Raw genomic sequence first — 23,009 nt, 5'->3', positions numbered from 1 at the left:
GTGAATTCTTTACCGAGTTTTCTAAGCTTACTTCGATGTTCTTGCTTTGTGAATTTTTTTTACACCTCTTTTTCTATTACAAGATTAATTTGATTAACATCATTTACATCTTTCTAATTCTCTACCAATATTTTAATTTCAGCCTCACTTAATCCTGACCCTTAAACGACTATATTCCATAAGTAAAATACTTTTGATTATAGCCGTCAGTTGGATCCGTCAGATTGGCCTGCCTCGTTAGCGATTTAGATAGATTAGATTAAAATTTTATCAATCGATGGGTTCAGATGGGTTGACCCACCTAGGCCTGCGACCCGCGTGGATTGGCCCGTGGCGGGTTTGGGTTGGTCCGCGGGTTGAGAAAGTTTATTTATTTATTTTAAATTTTAAAATTAAAATAGAAAATTGGATGAATTAGTAAACTTGATCCGTTTAAATTACAATTTAAGTTTAAAAATTTCAATTTTATCAATTTAAATTGTAATCTAAACTTAAAATTTTTAATATTTTTTTATTTTTTGACAGGTTCGCTGATTGGCTCATCTAATCAGCAACCCGCCATGGGTTGGATTGGATTGAAGATTTTCCAACCAGCCAAGTTGGTGGATTGACTCGTCCCGTCCTATCATATGATGAATTTATAATAAGTTAGCTCGTCTCACTATGAGTTGATCCATTTGACAGCTCTACTTTCGACTATTGAAAGTTTATGAAAAATGATATAGCAATACTTTTTATTATCATTTTTCCTAAGCTAGACTTTGATATAATATTTAAATATTTGAAAGAGGAATATAATAAAAAATAACTTTTTCTCTTTTATTCCTCAACATAAACAATTTGACTTATATAGTGGTTATAAAAGAAGTCCAAAATTAATGATAATATATTAAGGAACTTTGGAGGACCGGAATGAGTGAGATTTAGAATTGTCAAATGAGTCAATCTATAGTTAGGCGGGCTAACTCATTAAAAACTCATTATATGGTAGGATAGGATGGATTGACTTACCAATTTAGTGAGTTGAAAAATCTCCAACTCAATCCAATCTAAGGTAGGTTATGAGTTAGGCAGACCAATCTACAGACCTGTCAAAAAATAAAAAATATTAAAAATTTTAAATTTAAATTACAATTTAAATTGATCCATCATTAGAATTAATTATTTCCTTATACCTAATATATTTCCTTATATCTTCATAATTTAAGGTAAGTGGCATGGTAATGAAAACAGGGTCGGTAGGGTGGTAAGGCTATATAATAATACATTATTTGTAGTGCATTTAGCATCCAGTACCTAGTAGTAGGTAACTACATTAATAATTTGGGTTACTATCGAGTTGGGACCCCCAAGTTTTTCTGGTATACATATCAGTTTGTATATTTTAAATTATTAAATTTGAATTATAATTTAAAAGGAACAAACTCATTAATTTATTAAATTTTTTATTTTAATTTAAAATTTTAAAATAAATAAATAAATTTTTTCAATTTATGAGTCAACTCAATTTCGTCACGAATCAATCCACGTGGATCACGGGTCTACGGGTCATCATCTGAATTTATCTTAAAATGAGTTGATAAAATATCAATCCAATTTATTTAAATTGTTTGATAGGACGAACTAATCCGGCAAGCTAATCCAAATTGACGACTATAGTGAGATCCTATAGATACAATAATATTAAAGTAGGAATTTAATGAATGAAAATTAATTACAATTTAAATCACATTCGACTTTCATAAACTTTAAATCACAATTTAAAGTTGGATGGATGCGGGTCGGACTACCCGGGTCCATTAACTATCCAAAATCCGATCCATACCCGACAAATAATATGAATGTGAAGCTGGATGGATGCGGGTCGGACTACCCGGATCCATTAACTATGTAAAATCCGATCCATACCCGACAATAATATGAATGTGAAGCTGGATGGATGCGGGTCGGATTCTTTTCTTCAACTTCCACTTCCACTTCCACTTCTTCTTTGGAAAAGAGAAAAAAATAAAAAAAATAAAAAAATAAAAATCTGCATCGCTCCCTCGCTCGCGCTTTCGCTCGTCCTCACGGCAACGGATAAGATTTCGCATTCTCCCCGCCTTCTTCCTCCGGCGAACGCAATCAGCCACCGCGAACTGATAGTAGCAAATCGCTTCTTTCTCAGGCTGCCATTCGCAAATACGTATGAGCTTCCCGGCGGATCTCTCCTGCGCCTCCCAATGCTTCAATTGCAGCGCTCTCCGCTCCCGGGATTACCTCTGCACGCCTGCGTTTTCTTCCACCAATGCGCTGCCCTTCCGGAGCTTCTCTTCCAAACCTCCCACCCTCCTCAGGTCTTCTGGTTTCACTGCAAATTGGTGCATTTTCACCTCTTTTCCATCTTCCTCGAATGGAATCCATTTCTCCGGTGCAGGTTGAAGTCGAGAAGATATTGGATAGCGTGCCAGGGCATGACGGAGACTGAGCCAGATAACGACGAGGAAAAGGTGCGTTTTTTTTCAATGTTTTATTTATTTATTTTAGAACTGGACTATCTATTGCTTGTCGTCACTGTTTCATTTTCATTCTTTCGGCATAGCGAAGTTGTAGTTGTTGACTTCTGTGCTACCTAACTGCAATTGGCTTCATAGGTTACCCTAGTCGTTCAGTCCTTCTCCTGCCTTCATTTCAACTGAAGAATTTTTTGTTTCTCCCAGATATTTTATGTGGCATTCATTGTTGGTTGGCTTGAGTGCTAATCCTGTCTTTTACAATACACTGCGTTTCTACTTGCTACAAAGAACTTTTGTTTTACTTTCTCCGTGAGATCATAAACCCTCCAAATGTTTCATGGAGAGTTCATATTTTACGTCCTTCATTTTTGTTACGTTTCAAATTGGTTTGGTATTTGAGAACTTTTAGAAAATGTAGTTATTTTCTTTAGTTTAGACTAACCTAAATAGATGACTTTTCCATGTACTGAGGGTTGAACCATTTGGGCAGGAGAACTTGGCATCGAGACAAGGAGCACCCCCATCATCGATTGATGGCCTTGTCCAAAATAATGGCTATGTGGATTTTATCAGCATCCGATTAACTTTGCATTTTTGTCACACTATATTATAGCACTATGTGAAAATTCAATTATATATTTGTTGCAATGCTCCATTACATGATACTTCAAAATTTTAATATTATTGATGAGTTGCATTTTTATGTTCATATTCTTTTAGACTGTGTTTTAGACTTTTCTTTTCATTTGTTTAATGTTGTTTGAAAATGGTTCTCCTTAGGCAGTGTTTACTTAAAGGCAGAGAGAATGGGAGACAAGGGAAGAAAGATAATAGGAAATTAATGCTTTGCTTGTTGTCAGGGGAGGACACAAGGGATGGTGAGGTGGGGTTGGAAGCTAAGGGTACTATTGGTTAGACTCATAGCGATGTTGGAATTGTTGACTTCTATGCTTTCTATTTGCAATTGGCTTCATAAGTTACCCTAGTCCTTCAGTCCTCCTTCCCTCATTTAAACTGCAAAATCTTTGTTTCTCCAATAAAATCAATATAGCATTCATAACAATACTTTTACTATACCCCTATATTCCTATTTATGTATGGAACTTTTGTTTTATTTTTCTTTGTGGGATCATAAACCTTCTTGATTTTGATTTGAAATATAGTCAAGAAGGTCAAATTAACTATTGAAGCTCCAAATATCTATTTGCAGACAGTGCGGATTTTGTTCTTCATTATTGTTATGTTGCAAATTGTTTGATTGTTAGAGAAGTCTTAGAAAATGTGGTTATTTACTACTTTGAATAAAGTTAAATTTGTGTGTTTTCTGTGTATTGAGGGTTGAACAAAGCAATTGACATCTAAATGGAAAGCAACCACACCATCCATTAATGACCTTGTCTAAGATCATGACTATGTGGATTCTATCATCAACTGAGTAACTTCATATTATTATTGCACTATATTGTTGTATTAGTGTCAAAATGAATTATATACTTGTTGTAGTTGTCCATTATACAATAGTTTAAAATATTTACTCAAGATTTCAAAAAGTGCATGTTGGTAGTATAAAATTGACCCATTGTATCACATATATAGTATGCAAGAATAAATGTGGAGGCATATTTTGTCAATACTAAAATATTAAAAAAATAATATATAAATCTAAAAGATTTATACTTGCAAAATAGCTATTAAGGAAATATCTAAAAGTTATAAGCTATTTAGCAAGCTTAGAATTTTAAGTCTATTTGCTTTAGTAAATGAACCAAATAAGATTCTATAGCTACAAATATAGTATACAAATAATGAATGCAATCATATGCGATCATTGATTGGCCCCTTAAAACAAATTTTCTTAGGTGGTCAAGTGGGGCTTTTTAAAACCATACGTTTAATATTACTAGAGAATTACACTTTTATGATTATGTTCATTTCAACTGTCACAAATTAGAGGTTGCTTTACCCTATAAGAGTAAAGCCATGTTAATTGGGATAATTCCATGATTCAAAAGCTATAACATATTGATGCAGGAGCAATCGAGTCGTCCAGCAAACATGGCCAGCCTATGTCCCCTGCCATGGGTGTGCTTCATTTTGAGTCATGACGAGGTGAAATCGAGTTTTAGCAGCCACCATGGTCAGGTCGTGTCCCCTGACATGACCGTATTGCATTCTGCTTCTTGACCAAGAGAAACACAATGTTCCAACAAGGAACACGACCTAGTCGTGCTCCTCGGTACGACCGTGCCAGCCGGTACGACCTTGTGGTGCTGCTCCGACTCAAGCGGGTTGAGTCGCCAAATGACCTGACTTTGGTCTTTTAGAGTTTGTTTTGTTAATTTCATTTTTGAGGGGTTTTAGACTATTTAAACACTTGTTTGAGTTGATGTTAGACATCTTATTTTAGTTTAATAAAGTTTCTTTTCGATTAAACCTAGAGGCGGCTCCTCTATGTTTTATCGAATTTTCCTCCTTCTACTTCTTTCTTTGCAATTCCTCTAAGGAAACTCGCCCATAGAATAATCATGTAGAAGGAAGAAAATTTGATAAAACGTAGAGGATCCGCCTTTAGGTTTAAGTGAAAAAAAAATTATTAAACCAAAATAAGATGTCTAATATCAACCCAAACAAGTGTTTAAATAGCCTAAAACCCCTTAAAAAATGAAACTAACAAAACAAATTCTAAAAAACTAAAGTTAGGTCGTTTGGCAACCCGATCCGCTTGAGCCGTGGTGGCGCCACACAGCCGTGCCAAGGAGCACAACTAAGCTGTGTTCCATGATGGAACGCTGCATTTCGCTTCGTCGAGAAGCAGAATGCAACACGGTCGTGTCAGGGGACACGACTTGACTATATTGGCTGCTAGAAAGTTCGATTTCACCTCGCCATGGCTTAAAATGAAGCATGCCCGTGCCAAGAGACAAGGATCAACCATATTTGCTAGATGCCTCGGTTGCTCCTGCATCACATATACGCACAAATAATATGATTACATCGTAGAATAACATAAACATATAAATGAACAATTAACTCCATTCAACATTTCATAGAATAACATAAACAATTAACATTATACCTATAAATTTTATTCAACTTCTAGTTTGAGTCAGCCTACCTATACATTCAAAGGGCGAAGGTAGAGGGACAATATACAAAATAATACTCTCAATGCATATAAAGTTCTGCATGATATAATAAATTCAAATGTAAAAGAACAATAATAACACAAGAAATTAATGCCTATCATTGAGCTCGCTTTGGTTATGTCAAGTTTTATCTATTTGATCTCTTAGTTAAAATTTTCTTCTCCAACTTAACATTCTAACTTCATATTTGAGTCATAATCTTCAACTATCTAAAGTGGCATCTAATATATTATCTTTGGCTACAACAATCATGCATGTGGGGTAAAGGCATCTCATGTACTACTCAATAATGCAAGGGTATATATATATATATATATATATATGTTTGTATATGTTAGTTGAAGTATGCAACTCACACATAGTGACTTGCACTTGGATGGTTGGTTGAGGTTGCATTACTATACATGATTTATTCTCCTTTTAGTATTATTAAGGATTAGTTTGATGTAGTTCCTTATTTTTCTCATTGGCCTCTTTTGTATTTCATCAAATTTTAGTAGATTTAATATGCAACATATTTTTAGGGGCCAACCTTAGGTGAGCCATTAATTTGTGATTTCTTAAAAAATATATTATTTGCACACATTGTAAAAGTATCTCATTTCCAACATAGGGTTATCATGGTATTATCAAATATATATATCAAGACTTCTCTTGCAATAGCTTAAAAACAAGAGAATTATCATAGTATCTCATTCTCAAATGAAGAGAACATAAGTATCTACCATGATATCTCATGCAGTAGCATAAAACAAAAACAAAGATATCTATCATAACATCTCATGTAATATTGCAAAGAAACTTATTTAATAGGCACGACATAAATTATATTCTTTTGCTCATTTTATTGTTAGTAAAGCAATTAATTCTTAAACTGAATTATTTAGGAAAATATTCATAATTGCTCATTTCATTTTCTCATCCCTACTTAATATATCACGCATAAAAGAAAACTCCAGGCAGCAAATGGTTACCCACCACTAAGTAGATTCCTAACTCATGCCTTAAACTCCAATGAACTCTTTTAATGCTCCCATATGCTAGAATCTCTATTACAATATTACACGATTACTTGTTATTCTCATTCATAAGTCACTAATTAAAATTGGTACTAAAATACTTTACAGTCAAATTCTAATGATCGTGAATCAGTGCCTGTATAGAGCTTACTCTATTTTATAATTCAAGTAATACAAACTATTTATTAGGTTGCGAAATTGGAACCTTCTTTTAACTTAGGATCAATATGGTGAAAGTTCACCTTAAAAAGATTGGACGTTGCATGCCCATTATTGGTCACGACTCTTTGAGAAAAACACAATGTCCTCTCACTAACCCTATCAATGAATCATCAGATAGATTAGGCCCAAAGCATCTCACAATAAGGTGAAGATGTTTCAAACGAAAAGAAATTATTGCTTTACGTCAAGAGACACATGGCTACTTATGTGAAGGGTAGTGCGGTTCGTAGTCAATGCTCAAAGTGGGCAGTGATTTGCTGTTATCCCTTGATTAATCTTGTAGCACAAGTGCTTGGTGGGTGCTGACTTCAAATGAACTCCAACTCATAAAGGCATTGGCCAGATGGGAAGGGCTTCAACTCATTGGAATAGGCATCCATAGTGAAGGGAGGACATTCATCTTGAAGGAATAGGTGCGGTCTCTCAAAGGAGTAGGTACTGATCTTGAAGAAGACTCCAATCTTGAAGAAGACATCCATCTCAAAAAAGGTTGTTTTAGAAAAAAGAGGAAGAGAAAGGGAGAAATGTTTTTAACCACATCAAATGGGATTCAATCAGGTGCTTGTAATGTCCTCAATGCTTTCGTTTTGAAAAACTTACCACTGTGTAGTATGAGGATGTTGGCTTACACTGCTCACACTGCGACACCTTCCTTTCCCCCTTGTTCTCAATCACGAAGTCCTCCAAGTTTGTGAGAAGTTGGTTTGACTATTTCTCCTTACCAACATCCTTTTATCGACTATTGGAGCACATCACTAGCTCAGTTATTGCCAATTTCTATCCTTTCAATGTGCTCCGAGTAGTTTACAGATGGATGATTACATAAATCTGAACATGGTAAAATAAAAATTGAAAGATTTAGCTGAAATGATTTGTTTGGAAATTTTCGAAAAGCTATTTCCAGTTTCTTCTTTCCATTGGAACAATAAGGTTATGCTTATTACTAAACTTGTTGAAAAGGTGAAATATAACTAACAGGAGGGCCTATAACCATGAGGGACATGAGCTCTTATAGTGGTTTACAGAGATAGATGACAAAAATCTCTGATCCCCCTCCAAGGAAACACATCATAAACAATGATTAAGACTGAAAAGTAGTATTATATATATATGGCTTACAAGACCACATGATAGATGTTCTGAAAATTGTTTAATTATGCAGAAGATTTGTGTCCTTACTATGAGAAGTTCCTTCATGCTTGTTGTCATGTATCCCCAGGATAAGGATGTGGCTTCTAGCAACAAACTGTTGGATCAGGAAGTAAAAGTTGAAGATAACAAGGAAGAATTTGTGGCTCAAAATAGTAACATGGTATTTTAAGATTTTGTTTACTTGCTGCATAGGTTCGAATGGCTTTGTTAGTACTGCAATATATAACTATGTATTGTTTTGCTTGACTTAAATCCCACTGTAGGTCAAGGATGATGAGTTGGAGTTTGCTAGTGGTTCACCTTTGCCAGGAATGAAGGTGATGTTTTGAGACAATTATGCTTGCTTGCTTTTGTTATAGTGTTTTTTATAGTTTTTTGGCTGAAATACTCTTCTTTACAGCAACAACTTGATGAAACTATGAAGATCTCGAAGGCAACTATTGACATCCTTAAAGATCAAATTTTTGGTTTTGACACATTTTTTGTAACCAGCCAGGAAGCTTATGAGGTGAAGCTTCTGTTTTTGTAACTAGAAATTGGTCTATTAAGGATTTAACTTTTAACTTATATGTGGTTTAGTCTGATGTTGCTTTGCCAACTATTCAAAAATCATCACTTGTCATACTTCCACCTAAGGTTTGCTCAACCACTCAAATATAAATGTATTGCCTTCAAGGTTTAAAATCTTGTTCCATGTTGGGGTTTTGGTGCTTGATAGACCTTTTGGTGCCGACCAGCATATCGTGGTGCCTATGGAATTGACTAGGAAGAATGGAGGAGGGAGTGGAAGAGGAAGAAGAAAAAGAGGATGGAGAAAATGGGGAAGAAGAAAGAGACTTGTCTAACCCATCTATTACCTTCCAAATCTAAGGTTACACTGTTCTTGGAGATTTGCTTTATGTCTCTTCTCACCTCATTTAAGATCTTTGTCAGCTCCTATGCAAAGATCATCCCCATGTGATCACCCTCTGATGCAATTCCACCATGTCCACAAAGCATTGTGTTGATTTTCCTCTGTTTGAAGCCATTTCAGTGCTAAAAATCTATCAAATGGAGTTGGATCACCTATTTTTTGCTATATGGATAGATGTTTAATTCTGGTTGTCCCTTGTTGATGAGATATACTACTAGGCAAGTGCATTTATATTTCAAACTTTATGATTGTTCAGGATTCAATAGCTCATTTGTATCCACAAAAGGAAGAATAGTAAAGTGAGAAGGGGAAATGAAATTTTCTTGATTTGAAGAATGGAAAATTATACACAATGACAATGGAAAAGAAAGGAATTTCAAGGATAAGATTTTTCTGCCATAGTTATAATGAGATTGACCCCACCTAGTGGGATAAGACTTGGTTGTTGTTGTTGTTGTTGTTAGTTATAATGAGATTGGATAGCTAAGTGAGTTAATTTGTTGTTTGGTCATCCAAGAAAATGCTGGCTTACAGAAATTTGTTCCTGCCATTTGAATCTTTCTCCTTTATAGGACTGATATGTTGTTGGCATCAATTATAAAACAGTTGTAATATGATAAACATGATTTTCATACTGTCATATTTATGCAAAATAAAAAACATTGTGACCCCACCTCTTATAAAATAAAGCCCATGTTCCTTAACTTAGTGTTCATAGGACCATGGAAGCCCAATATACACTTTTGTCTATCAAAGCATTAAATAATTTGCCATTTTATATTAAAGGAAATGGCTTTCCACATTCCTGGTTGACATGGTTTGTTAGCAAAGATCGTAAATTCTTGTTTGTTTTTGTCCTTGTTGGTTCAAAGTGATTCTTATAAGTTATAACACTATTATTATGGTCAAAACTTAGTTATATCCCTCAGCTCCTCAGTGGCTCTAAGTGATTCTTATAAGTTATAACCCTATTATTATAATTGAAACTTAGTTATATCCCTCAGCTTACATATTCCTTATCCCAGTTATGGTTCCTTGTCAAATGAGTTAACAATAAATTTTATATACCTAGTTTAGGATAATTGTAGTTTTTATTTAGTCAATTAATGTTTGCTAGGATAAAATGAGTTTTATGCAATAGGTAAAAGGCACGACTGCATGTTAGCAAAAATGGAAAGCAGCTGCATCTCAACAAGCTAAGGATGTCTGTAGTCAGTTGATCATATTTAGAGGGTGGTATAGTAGTCACCATTTGCCCTTTGTTCTTCATGCACAGGCCAACTTTGAAAAAGTAAGTTTAATTGTTCTTTTATTGAATATGAGTGTGACAAATGCTATTTATTGATGTCAGCAGTCTCACAGTAAATGCTTTTGAGGGAAGTTTCAACAACCACAGATAAACCATAAGCCCCATGTTGTGGATTGGTTATATGGATTTTTTCATGAGGTTGTAGATATAATTTTAATTTTTGAGGAAAATGCCAATGTTTTCATATACAAACTAGTTTCTTTTCTTTCCAAATTGCATAGTTTCAATATGGTGAACAAATGTTTTCTTGAACTGATTTTAGATTGTCTGAAAGCTCAATGTACAGATTGTTTATGATGATTTTTTTTTTCTAAAACAATACTAAGTACATATGTTATCAGAAACAGAAGTTGTAGAATTGTGCAACCTTTGAATCGATAATCGTTCAATGTTCAATCTCTTAGGTTGGTTTCACTGAACTATACCATCTGACGTCTTTCATAATAGGGAGGAGTGTTATTTAAAGGTAATCTTCGAGGAAAACCAGCGAAAAGTTATGAAAAGATAACAAATAGAATGCAGGTGGGTTCAATTATTTTACTTCATATGACTGTTAAGAACCTATAACACATAGAAACCTACAGAGTTTCCAGCTAACTTATTTTGACAGGGCAAGTTTGGAGATCAATATAAGCTTTTCCTCCTTATCAATCCAGAGGATGACAAGCCAGTTGCAGTAGTGGTGCCAAAGCAAACCTTGCCGCCAGAAGCTACTGGTAATAAGAAATTTCACGTTGCCTTATGCTGCAGGACATTTTCTATTTATGAGAAAGTGGCTGTCTTAATTTTGACATAATGATTTTCATTGCCAATATCAGTTTATTGGTTCAGATCACTCTAGATGCATTAGAGTGTTATATTGGAGCAGGATACGATGTATAAGAGCTTGTATATATCTGATTTTGATGTGCTTCAGATAAATTTCATTTGCAGCTGTTCCAGAATGGTTTGCTGCAGGAGCATTTGGCTTGGTTACCATCTTCACACTACTTCTTCGAAATGTCCCTTCTCTGCAGTCAAACTTGCTGTATGAGTTTTTCTCACCTGCTTTTTTCTATTCCTTTTGATACACTTCAATGCCTCTTTTCTCTCTCATGCAAGCTGTTGTGCACAGTAGTCAGAAACCATTCAATCGATGGAAGATTAGATTTTTTATAGTCAGCTGGATTTTGTTTTTGTTATTCTCTTGAAATCTCTAATGTTCTTTTAGATATTAAGTACTTACATTTAGACTTTCTTTCAGATCGACATTTGATGATCTGGAACTGTTGAAAAATGGCCTTCCTGGAGCCTTTATAACTGCACTAATTATAGGTGTTCATGAGTTTGGTCATATTTTAATTGCCAAAGATACTGGTATCAAGCTTGGAGTGCCTTTTTTTGTTCCTAGTTGGCAGGTAAGATCTGCTACCTAACTTTTGGCTAATACTTTTATCATAACTACACTGGTTTTCCTGAATGATAAGAGTTTTCATTGATAACAACTTATTTTCCACTTGCATTTTGATCCTAAACTAATGGTTTTCTGCAAATCAAAGACAATAACATGTTGCATATATAGTAGTTAACTGTTCTATGATTCATGGCTTAGGCATTCTCTCACTTTGAGCTTATGATATTGACTGCATTGTAAATGTGAATTGCACATCTTATGAACATGCACAGTTTAACGGTCTACTCAAACAATTTTACATCTACTTTCCAGTTAAAAAATGATCCTGAAGTGAGTACTTTGGAGTACATAGACTAATTGTAAACTCAGACTAGTCACAAACTGTCATTTTGATCAATGTTTTTATTGTAAATTGGGACTTGCCTAAAAACTTTCATATTTGTCAGTGGTTCAACTGCTCAACTAAAGTGGTACTAAATTATATTTAAAGAATAAAAAACCAGTTAAATTGTCTAGGTCATAGGGGGTTTTAGAGTTGTAAATGAACAAATGTTTATGAACAAGCTTGGTACTAGACTCAATAAGAGCTCATTATGTTAATACAAAACAAACTCAAACACTAATCAGTTTGGCTAGTGATGTCCTTAAAGAGAGCCCATGAACAATTTATAAATAACTTTTCTAAATCAATTAATCTTATTTTTATTAAATATATAAAATTTGACATTTTAAATTTTAAATTATATATACTATGTTAAAATGAGAAAATTATACAAATTTCATTTAGCAGATCAATATTTTAACTAAATTATAAGAATACAAATGTCTCAAGTTGTGCTTGATAAAAAGCTCTAGTGAGGTCAGTAGCATTTAATAAATAATCTTAAACAAACTTGATAAACACTACCAAGCTCGACACGCTGCCAAGTTCATCTCGCGTGGCTTGTTTACACCAGTATGGGGTTTGACCAGTTTTTATAATCTTCAACTTTTGGCATGAACTCCCAGCTGAAGCACTGATCCTGTCAAGTTATGGAAACACTACATTTGCAGACCCACACTGCACTGTATTTCTATTTGAACAATGCAGCTCTTGCAGGTTAATGAATCTAATAGCAGTGCCAGATGGAAAACATTGCCATTATCATGATAAAAAGATTTATTTGCATATAATCTTTACTTATCAATTCTGTGTGATAGATGTCTTGTCTATTGTGTGTTTGTTATACTTCATTTCTTGAGAAAATTATAGGTTAAAATCACCTAATCCCAATAAATGCAATTAAATGATCAAACCTCTTTGTTCTTATATTAAGCAACAAAGCGCAATTAATGTGATCAAATGATCACATTTCTGGTTTCCTGTTCTCATCTTTCCTGTTCTCATCGTTTTCTGAAATTGATGCATGAATTAATTACTTACAGATTGGATCTTTCGGTGCTATTACAAGGATCTTAAGTATTGTACCAAGCCGTGAGGATCTCCTCAAGTTGTCAGCTGCAGGGCCATTGGCTGGGTTTGCAGCAGGAGCACTCCTTTTGATTTTAGGATTCATCTTGCCTCCCATTGATGGCATTGGCATTGTGGTTGATCCTGTAGTCTTTCATGAATCCTTTCTTGCTGGTGGTCTTGGTGAGTAATCAATTATCCATGTTTAATGTGCTCTCATCCATAAATTCCATATCCATATGTAAAACCGCTCTTGCCTTGCTAGTGATATGTGCACCTTCATGCAAAGGCTATCATAATTTTCTCTATGCTTGTATGAATTGCTTTCAGTGCACAAGAACAAAGGCCATGAAGAATAGTTAGTTTAAGATACCTTCCCTTTTCATTGAGGCTTCCTCCAAAAACAAATATCAAATATATGCATGGAAAATATTCAACATGGACTTTGCTTTTGATATCCGTCACATGTTAAAGTCCTTTTCCATCTTTTTGTTGGTTTTCAAAATGGAGTTAGCTATAGAATGTGCAGTAGCACAAGATACAAGCCATACTTACTGTTTACTCTACCAAAAGGCAACATTCAACATTTTTGAGATTAAGCATTAATATGCAAATAAATGGTTTGTGTTTGTTGTAAATTTAGTATTATACCTGTGCCTTTATTAGTCTAAGACATATTTTATTCCACACTGCTCAAAAGACTATAGGTAGAAATATGTATTTTCTCGTCTGTGGACTCATTGACAGTATTTTCTCTGTCGCATATGGATAGCAAAACTTCTTCTTGGTGATGTTCTGAAAGAAGGATCTCCATTGTCAATCAATCCACTTGTGTTATGGGCATGGACTGGACTTATCATTAATGCCATCAATAGTATTCCTACAGGAGAACTTGATGGTGGTCGCATCTCATTTGCCATATGGGGAAGAAAGGTAAACTTAGTTTCCGTGCATGATATAAATTCATATGTATCTAGCTTAAGCTTTATTGTCTTTTAGTTTTTGAGAAAACGAGTCATGAGACATGCTGCATTTCAAGAGCTTTGGACACAAAATAGAGTTTACACGATTCTTTTTGAAATACCTACAAGTTGACCTATGCCTGTAATAGTAGATCATGTTTATTGGACTATTAGTATTTCATTTCATGGCAGAGTTGTTTGTGAATTACACATGATGAGTGGTGGATCATTTTGATGTTTCCATCAGCACATTCATGGAAACTAATTGTGTGCATGGTCATGAAACCGTTAGGGTATAATTGCAGCAAGCAACTTATCCAATATATATTTCTTCTCAACTTTCCACTAATCATATGGGAGGATCTCCTATTACCTTATTTGCTAGAGGTTTCACTTGTACGAACTTCTACATTTATATGAAAATTAGTGCTTCTTCTCTAATCCAAAGATTTAGCTCTTTTCTACATAGAAGAGCATAGGTTTTTCTATATATTCTTTGTGTGATTTTTTTTTTAAATTTCCATGTTTTTCTATGCATTTGCTTTCTCATTGTTGTATGAAATAGGAACAAATAACCTACTCATATGCCTAATACTTAGGTAAAATTTGTTATGCCTCTAGGCTATAGACATGAGTTGTAATCCTCAATATATGTAAATTGTTATAAGCTTAGTTATTTTATTTTTTCAACTTGGTATTAGTGCATCCTTATCCTCCTTATCTATGTTGCAACCTCCTTTAATATCCTATCATCTCCTCTGCAAGTACAGTGACCTTTTGCTACTCTCAAATTGTCCCTTTTATAAATCTTGCTCCCCCCTCCCTTGCATCCAAGGTTTGAAATACCGAGTCATGCTGCCTGAAATGGATGGTATTTACCATTCCGGCTTGGTACCAACACCACGAGGCGTTGTAACCTCGCGGTGGCCCTTGAAGGGGGGGGGGGGGGGAGACGGGGGGGGGGGATGGAGGGCATCGCGACCTCGCGGAGGCCCTCCGTGAGGCCACGATTTTTTTGGGTTCAATTTTTATTTTTTAAATATGTATTTTTTATTATAAATAAACTATTAATTATATATAACAATTATTATTAATAATAGTTATAAAATATCAAAATTTATTTTAAATAATTTAATATATAATAAAATTGAATATAAATTTAAAATAATCTATTTTTAAAAAGCATAATTCTTAAATATTTCAAATAAATTTTAAAAAAATAAAAATTTACAAATACATTCAAAAAATAATTTAAGGCCTTCAAATAATTTTATAATTATCTTTGAGCATTTCAAATGATTTTATAATTTTAGAGTTAGTTTTGAATTTTAAGAATTATTTATTTTTTAATAATTTTTATAAAAATTTAATAAGCATATGTTATGAGAAAATATTGAAATATAAATTCAACACCTCAAAATATAATATCAATAGTGAGCATATTTAATAATCAAATATTAATAAAATTAATATACACATTTAAAAATAAAAAAGATACCAAAGTGATAAATGTGGGATGAATAAGGAAAAAGGAGGGGAATGGCAAGATGAGTGGTGAGAAATGACACAAATTAGTAGGAGGGAACAAGAACAATTAGGGGAGGGACAATAATGGAAAGTGAGGAGAGGCAAGATGGGTAGTGGAGGCACAATGACAAGAGGGGTAAAGGATATTGACTTGAAGTATCAGAACAATTTGGGTGGTGGTAAGTGATGAGGGAAGGAAGGGTGGGGAGGGGGGGGGGGGGCGATACAAGGTGGTAAGATTTATTATTGAGTAGGAGAGAACAAGTAGGAGGAGACACAAATCTTGAATGGGACAAATTTCCAAATCTAGATGCAGGAGTCAATATAAATGCTAGCTTGGTTTAAAATATTGATCCGTGCCGAAATTTCGATTCCTGATCAGAACGATACAGTTTAGATACCAAATCATGCCATGCCAATACAATTCCTATTAATTTTATTAATATTTGATTATTAAATATGCTTGACGGTATATTTTGAGGTGTTGAATTCATATTTCAATATTTTCTCATAAGATAATGTTTATTAAATTTTAAAAAAATTATTTTATAAAATAAATAATTCTTAAAATTCAAAACTAAATCTAAAATTATAAAATCATTTGAAATGCTCAAAGATAATTATAAGATTATTTGAAGGTCTTAAATTTTTTTAAAAATGTATTTATAAATTTGTAATTTTTTTAAATTTATTCTTGATTCGAGCGCCTGGAACATATAGGGGCGTTTGGACTGTCCGGGCGCTTGGAGTAACATCCGGGCGCCTGGATCTAGTCAACTCAGGTTTGACCTAAGTTGATCCCGGGCTTGGTTCTGCTGCTTCTGTTTGCTCCTCTTATGTTTTTTCAATCTTGCTTCCAGCTTCTGGTTTTTGCAAGATAAGCATACAAACACGCAAGCAATCTAAACCTACTTGTAGTCTGTCTGACCTACTAGGCTTTACCTAAGTTTTATCCTGTAAGTCTAACCTACTAGGTTTATCCGTGCCTAACTTACGGTTAGGATTAGTTACTTCCATAGGTAGACTTCCCACCTACCAAATATCTGACCACTCTTGACCTGCTTGGACTTTTCCTTGCCTAACCTCCAGTTAGGACTAGTCACTTGGTAGATTTCTTACCTACCAAACATCTGGTCACCCTTGCCTTGCTTGGATTTTTTCTTGCCTAACCTCTAGTTAGGACTTCCTTGTTTAGTTTCATTCACTAGGACTTCTTACCCAGCTTCACTCACCGGTCTTCCGTGCCTATCCTCTAGTTAGGACTTTTTCTGCCTAACCTCCAACTAGGACATCTCTTGCCTAGTCTCAACTAGGACTTCTCCTTGTTCGGTCTAACTGACTAGGACTTCTTGTTAGTCATCTGGTCAAACTGACCTGACTAGACTTCACTCACATTCAAACATTAGGTCCTGTTTGGATCAACCCTTGGTCAAACTGACCAGACCTAGGTATATTGTCAAACATCGAAACCTTAAAGGTAGACTAGTGCTCCCTGTACCAATACTTCGTTCTTTAATAAACTATATACAACAATATCTATTCCATTTCTCATTTTACTCTTTCTTGTGTACCCTACCTATTTTGTTTCTTGTAAATACAAAATATTAATCTTTCTCTTAAACATCGTATCTACTACTTTTATTGTTTTGCCAGTGAGTCTTTCTACATTCCATGTTTCAAATCCAAAACACTTAATATTTATTTTTATCCAACCTAGGATGTGAAAACTCTTGTGTATTTAAATATTACAATCAAATTCTTATGTAGATGTAGTAGTCCTGACCAAGATGTTGTATTTGGGCCCTACAATGCATTCTTTTTACTGAACAATTTAATATTAGTGCAATAGTTTGATGGATCCACAAAAACATTTGCCTATGTTTTAATGCTGGTTAACAATCTAATGTAAGCTTCCTCCTTTATCGAGTGTTGGGACTAGTCATGATGGATTTTATTTGCTATGGGCGGAGTTTTGCTAGTCATAACCAATATTAAATTTAACATTCCATTCTCTCCTTTGGCATGAGTATTTGCTATGCTCTTTAGTAGATTTTTCTTAATGAGTAAAATGCATCCCTCATGCATTAGGTGTAAGAAGAGTAGGATCAAATGACACTTAACTAGAGTAAGGTGAATAGATGGCTATGTATTTTTCTCGCAAATACAAAACTTAAATGACTTCTGCTTAATTAAGGCTCAAATGACCAAGCCATCTTGATTCTCTTGGCTTATGCATCTAACTTCCTATTTATAGAACACGAAGGCTCCAATTGTATTCTGGCTCGATGTTTAAAACAAAATAGGACTTCCACGATATTTTGCCTTAGTTCTACTTCCTCTTAATGTTGGCCGACTAGTGAAGCGCAGATTTCTTCATCACTTTGAACTTTCTGAGGTGCTAGTTTTGAAGTGGTTCTTACCTATAGTCATGGCAGTACTTCGATCGCCCCTCTTGTGGAATAGGAATGCAACTCTAGCAAAGATAAGTTCTTTTTCTCAAACCTTAGAAGTGGTTTGGATGGTGGCACATTAAGGGTTATACTCTCCATCTGCCTCAACATAGGCGATTGCCTATCGAAGTGTCTATGTTGTTTGTCTTTTGGCTTCACCCTTTTCAATTCTTTGAGTAAAAAATACAACAAATTCTGAGTCTACCTATGGATTGTCTTTAATGAAATTTTTTAGGAATTTAGAAAGTCTTGGTAGCTCCTTTCCTCAAGATGATCAAGCTACCGACGTTTTCAGCCACCCCATTACTGCCTACAAAGTCGGCCTCAAAGTTACAACCAAGCTTTTCGAAAGTGGCAATGCTCTAAAGAGGCAACTCTGGGAGCTATAGTGCACCCACCCATCGGAATGTTATTGAGAAAATTCAGCACATTGCGTAGCGGTTTATACTTCAGCCAGAGGTGCCCACACTCAGGACTTGAAATGCTTTGGTATTAGTTCATCTTGCAATTTGAATATGAAAAGAATTTGAACCATAAACATTGGATGCGCCTCTATTTTCGAACTCTCTTTCTTTTTGGGGACTCCCTTTTCTCACTTTGAAACTTCAACCGGTGGCATGGCATGCTCTTTCTCCTTCACAGTGGTTTTAGCTCTTCATTGTCCTCTCCTGGCTCATAGCTTCCTTTCAACTCTTCTCTTCATTATAGCTACTAACTTAAACGAACTATCCTTCTCTTTTCCTTCCTTTGTCCAGTACGAACCTTTCAGCTATCAACTTCATCTAGGCAATTAAGTTTTCCTTGTCAATTACTATTGCTTCTTCAACTTTTTCCTTGGACATCCTTCTTCTTGGGTTTTGGGTGAACTAAGCATTGATATGTTTTCTTCCCTTCTTGACTTCCTGTCTAGCTCAATTTACCATAAACGACAGTAAATCTATTATGCTATTTTTGCGACAAATGATAAAAGTTTGCCCATTATATTGCTTTGGATTGAACCTTTGTATACTTAGCTAGATGAGTTCTACCTCTGAACGCCTATTCTTAAACATGTAAGATATATAGGAAACATATCTAAGAATATATCTCAAGAATAGTCTTCAAAACTGTTTTTCCTGTAATTTTTATAGCTAACTAGTGAACTTGTTTGTTGAATCAGACATCGACTCGCTTATCTGGCGTCACTATTGCTCTGCTTGGAGTATCGTCGCTCTTCAACGATGTGGCTTTCTACTGGACAGTCTTAGTATTCTTCTTGCAGAGAGGGCCTATTGCCCCTCTCGCCGACGAAATCACTGAGCCAGAGACCAAGTACATCAGCCTTGGTGTAGCCGTGCTGCTGCTGGGATTGCTCGTGTATCTACCTTACCCTTTTCCGTTCTACAACGAAGGGCTTAATTTTGATTTCTAGGTCTCTTTGCACTTGAGTTCTTCTATGTTTAAGTAAATAGAAGTCCTAGTTAGTTTATTTCAAGCAATAAAGGCTGTGCTGTTGTTTGTTAAGCTCTTCACCCAACTCTTGCTTCTTGCTTCCTCAAGTAGTTTGCCATTTTTAATTTGCATTTGTTAGGATTAGTGATGGAGAGAACCACCAGTAGTTCTAGTTTGTCTATATATGTATTTTGTTAGGATTAGTGAGATGCATTAGAGGTGGGGGTGAATAACGATTGTTATCGTATATTTCTAATATTCTTGCTATCACTATCGAAATAGTAAGGTTAAGCACAATTAGCGTAATATAAATAAATAAATCATAGTGTGGACTTCTACTCAATGAGCTATAGTCCATCAGTGGATTACCTCTGGAAAGTCATTCTTTTTCTTTCTTGAAATTCTACTTAAGATAAAGAAACCTCTTACAAGCATAAGAGAATATAAGGATTACAATGAAAGCTTAGAACACGGGGGGAAGCTCTAACAAGATGTAACCAATCTTATTTTTGCTAGCCTTTAAACTTTCATTGACCTCTCCTTTTAAAGCTTTCAACCTTCCAACGTCTCTTGTTGCTTGTCACCCATTAGTTGATTGGTTTGCACCATCAATTAATTGATCCTTCGCGTTTTGATTGTTGTCGTGCTACAATTGCTCCTTTGTGCTATCGACATCAGTAATAAATCGGTTGATAACTTACCATCACTGGACTCCATAGTTGACTTAACCATAGATATAAAATTATGCTAGTTGGCTCTTCAGACCTAGTCTATTGGCTAGTTGACTGATCCATTGCTTGATTAAATTCTACCTCAATCAATCGACTGTTCTAAATAGGGGTGAGCAAAAATTCGGTTAAACCGAATAAATCGGTTATTTCGGAAGTTCGGTTCGGTTATTTCGGAAGTTCGGTTATTTTTTTAAAAAAAAATCGGTTAATTCGGTTCGGTTTCGGTTTTAAATTTTCTTATTCGGTTAAACCGAATAAATTAAATTAAAAAAATAATTTATAAATTTTAAGTAAATAAATATATAAATCTCTAATTTATTAATAAAATTTTTATAAAATTAAAAAAAATTCGGTTAATTCGGTCGAAAATCGAATTAACCGATAAAATATCGGTTCGATTTGTTCGGTTTTTATTGGGAAATTCGGTCGGTTCGGTTGGTTCGAAAAAAATCGATTTATTGGGTTTTTGATTTATTCGGTTCGATTCGATTTTAACCGAATACTCACCCCTGGTCCTAAATCACAAACCCTAGCTTATTACAACTTTGATATTTTGATTTATCAATCAACTGCTTGTTTAATTAATCGACTCCAATGCTAGTAGATTGGATTCCACACTAGTGGGGTGGTCAAACCTCAAAACTTGAATCGCTTTGGGATATGTTTCCTAGCCACTAGTCAATTGACCCATTGATTTGTAACCTCAACTACCACTACATCTAAGATCAAGTTTGTCTATGTGCACCCAGGGCATAGCTGAGTTGGTTACGACGCAGCAGAGTTGCAGAAGAGGGCAAGGGTTCGAATCATGGCGAAGCCAAATAATACCCTCCTACGTCGTGACCAACTGCAGTTTCTCGATTTACCTTCTCACAGATGGTCGTGGGGCCGACCGTGTGGGGCCGCTAAGGTGGCGGATTCCACCTTTAGTTGTAGAAAAAGTTTGTCTATATTGAGTTCTACCCTTTTCTCAATGAATACATGTTACTCAACACTCACAACTCACTAGAGTCTTATCATATATAGTAGCTTGACTTTATCCTTGGTCATCTCCTCTTAGATTACTTAGTCCCTTGGAGAGCACGAGTCCTTGACTCCTCCTACACATGCCATCCTTCACCCCTTCAACTACATATTTCGCCTCCATTGGTTGTTGTCCTCCCTGCCTCGATGCTTCTCATTTTGCATGATGTATAACACTAGTCCATGCATCATATATCCAACTACATATCCATATACCATGGTCCATGCACCACCTATCCAACTACATATCCATATAATATGTCACAGTAATCAGAATGGTATAAAGTCTGTAACTAGCGAATTGATGAGTTAGGGTTTTATTGATTTTTAATCGATTTATTTTTGGGCTTTTACATGAAAATAATCATTTATTGAATAGATTTAACTTTAATTGTCCTATATTGCATGATTTAAGGCTTGATATAATTTTTGTGATTTAATGGTGAATTTTTGGCATTAATTGGATTTTAATTGATTTTAGGGCTAAATCGGACCCGACTCGAGCTCAACCGCGGTCAAATCAAGTCAAATTTGCCAAATTAATCAAGCCAACATGGAGGACATGATCTAGATCGAGCCCAATCAAAATCCCTGAATTTTTTGGAAACCCTAGACTGCCCTAAAGCTCAGATCAAATGTGCACCGTTGGATCAGAAATGAAAGGCCCAGATCTGTTGATTAATCAGAGTATAAAAACAAAAACCTTAGGGAATGAACAGTGCTGGCTGCGCACTGTTCATCGTCTCCGCCCCGCGCGTATCCCCTGTTAGGGAGCTTAACTCCCGGCCAAGCCCTGTCCAAATCTTCCATCTCCGGCATGTTTCTGGATTCCCGAGGAGGCTGGAACCGGTCCGTTGGGCATCATCGGCAGCTGGAAGCTCGGTGACGGTGAGGTTTCTCCGCCGCTGGCATTCCTCTGTTCCTTGCGTCTCCGGCGAATTGCTGAACAAACTGAAGCCGCGCGTCGACGAGGGGTCCTCCGAAGCTCGCGAAACACATTGCAAGGCTTCAGCAAGCTCATCAGCGCAAGAAGAAGGAGGGAAATTCCAGATTGCAACTCATCATTTGCTGTGTACCAAGTTTTATTGCCTGGGAAAGGGTTTTTCTTCGGGTTTTTAGAGCTGTGGACGCGAGCAAACACGACCTACAGCTGGGTTTGAGCTTCTAAAGGGATTTTCGACATTCAGTTTGTTGAATTCGGCAGTTGGTTTGACACCCAACTGAGAAAACACGAAGAAGAGGAAGATTGGATGTGTTTAGCTGATTTCTGATTTCGATTTTCCTGTTTGCTGTTCTGCAACTAAATTTTTCTTAAGTCCTTATAATTCAATGCCTTTGCAGCTTTGTGAATTCAGTATTAGGTTAATTCTTAGCTGTGTTTGGATTTGGAATCATTTTAGAGTTTGATTAGCTTGGTTTTAACTCTTCTTGCAATAGGATTGTGCATTGTTTGATTTCATGTTCCTGCCAAGTATAACTGTTCTGTGCCATTTTAGACTTCATGTATCAGTTTACTAGGTAGATTGTTTTGGGTAGGGATTGCAATGATAGCTAAATTGCTTTGTTCGCATTTCGTGTTTCAATTGTATGTTTCATGGTTTTGATGATAGGTTTAGCTTGCTTTAGGATTTCATTTTTAGCATTCTCATTTATTTACTGATTTTCATTTACATTTCATTTTGAAAATCCCAAAAACCCCATTTTCATAGAAAACCCCAAAAAGAACAACATCGAAAGCTCAATTCACGCAATTGTCTACTAGTCCTTGGAAAAATACGACTCGAGG

At 35.4% G+C, this 23,009-nt stretch overlaps 1 protein-coding gene across 1 annotated transcript; it reads left to right on the top strand.

Moving 5' to 3' along the window:
* The first annotated feature begins 2,046 nt into the window (after positions 1-2,046).
* Positions 2,047-19,594, top strand: LOC141842604 (putative zinc metalloprotease EGY2, chloroplastic). The gene is made up of 12 exons (XM_074730659.1): positions 2,047-2,336; positions 2,417-2,489; positions 8,102-8,194; positions 8,298-8,351; positions 8,435-8,542; positions 10,704-10,778; positions 10,867-10,972; positions 11,190-11,283; positions 11,500-11,653; positions 13,075-13,282; positions 13,872-14,032; positions 19,198-19,594. Exons 1-12 carry the CDS (start codon positions 2,188-2,190, stop codon positions 19,447-19,449), a joined length of 1,527 nt encoding a protein of 508 aa, XP_074586760.1. The 5' UTR covers positions 2,047-2,187; the 3' UTR covers positions 19,450-19,594.
* The last annotated feature ends 3,415 nt before the right edge of the window (positions 19,595-23,009 follow it).

The sequence above is a fragment of the Curcuma longa genome, chromosome 1, assembly GCF_044706935.1.
Source record: "Curcuma longa cultivar G26 ecotype Majalengka, Jawa Barat chromosome 1, ITB_CL_G26_1.1, whole genome shotgun sequence".
Lineage (NCBI taxonomy): Eukaryota > Viridiplantae > Streptophyta > Magnoliopsida > Zingiberales > Zingiberaceae > Curcuma > Curcuma longa.
This window is presented reverse-complemented; position numbering and strand designations above follow the sequence as displayed.

Excerpts from the sequence above, each read along its gene's own strand:
- LOC141842604 (XM_074730659.1), top strand. The coding sequence starts at position 2,188 with ATGAGCTTCCCGGCGGATCTCTCCTGCGCCTCCCAATGCTTCAATTGC. Across the intron at positions 2,337-2,416 it reads AAACCTCCCACCCTCCTCAG|GTTGAAGTCGAGAAGATATT; the intron begins GTCTTCTGGTTT and ends TCTCCGGTGCAG. Across the intron at positions 13,283-13,871 it reads CTTTCTTGCTGGTGGTCTTG|CAAAACTTCTTCTTGGTGAT; the intron begins GTGAGTAATCAA and ends GCATATGGATAG.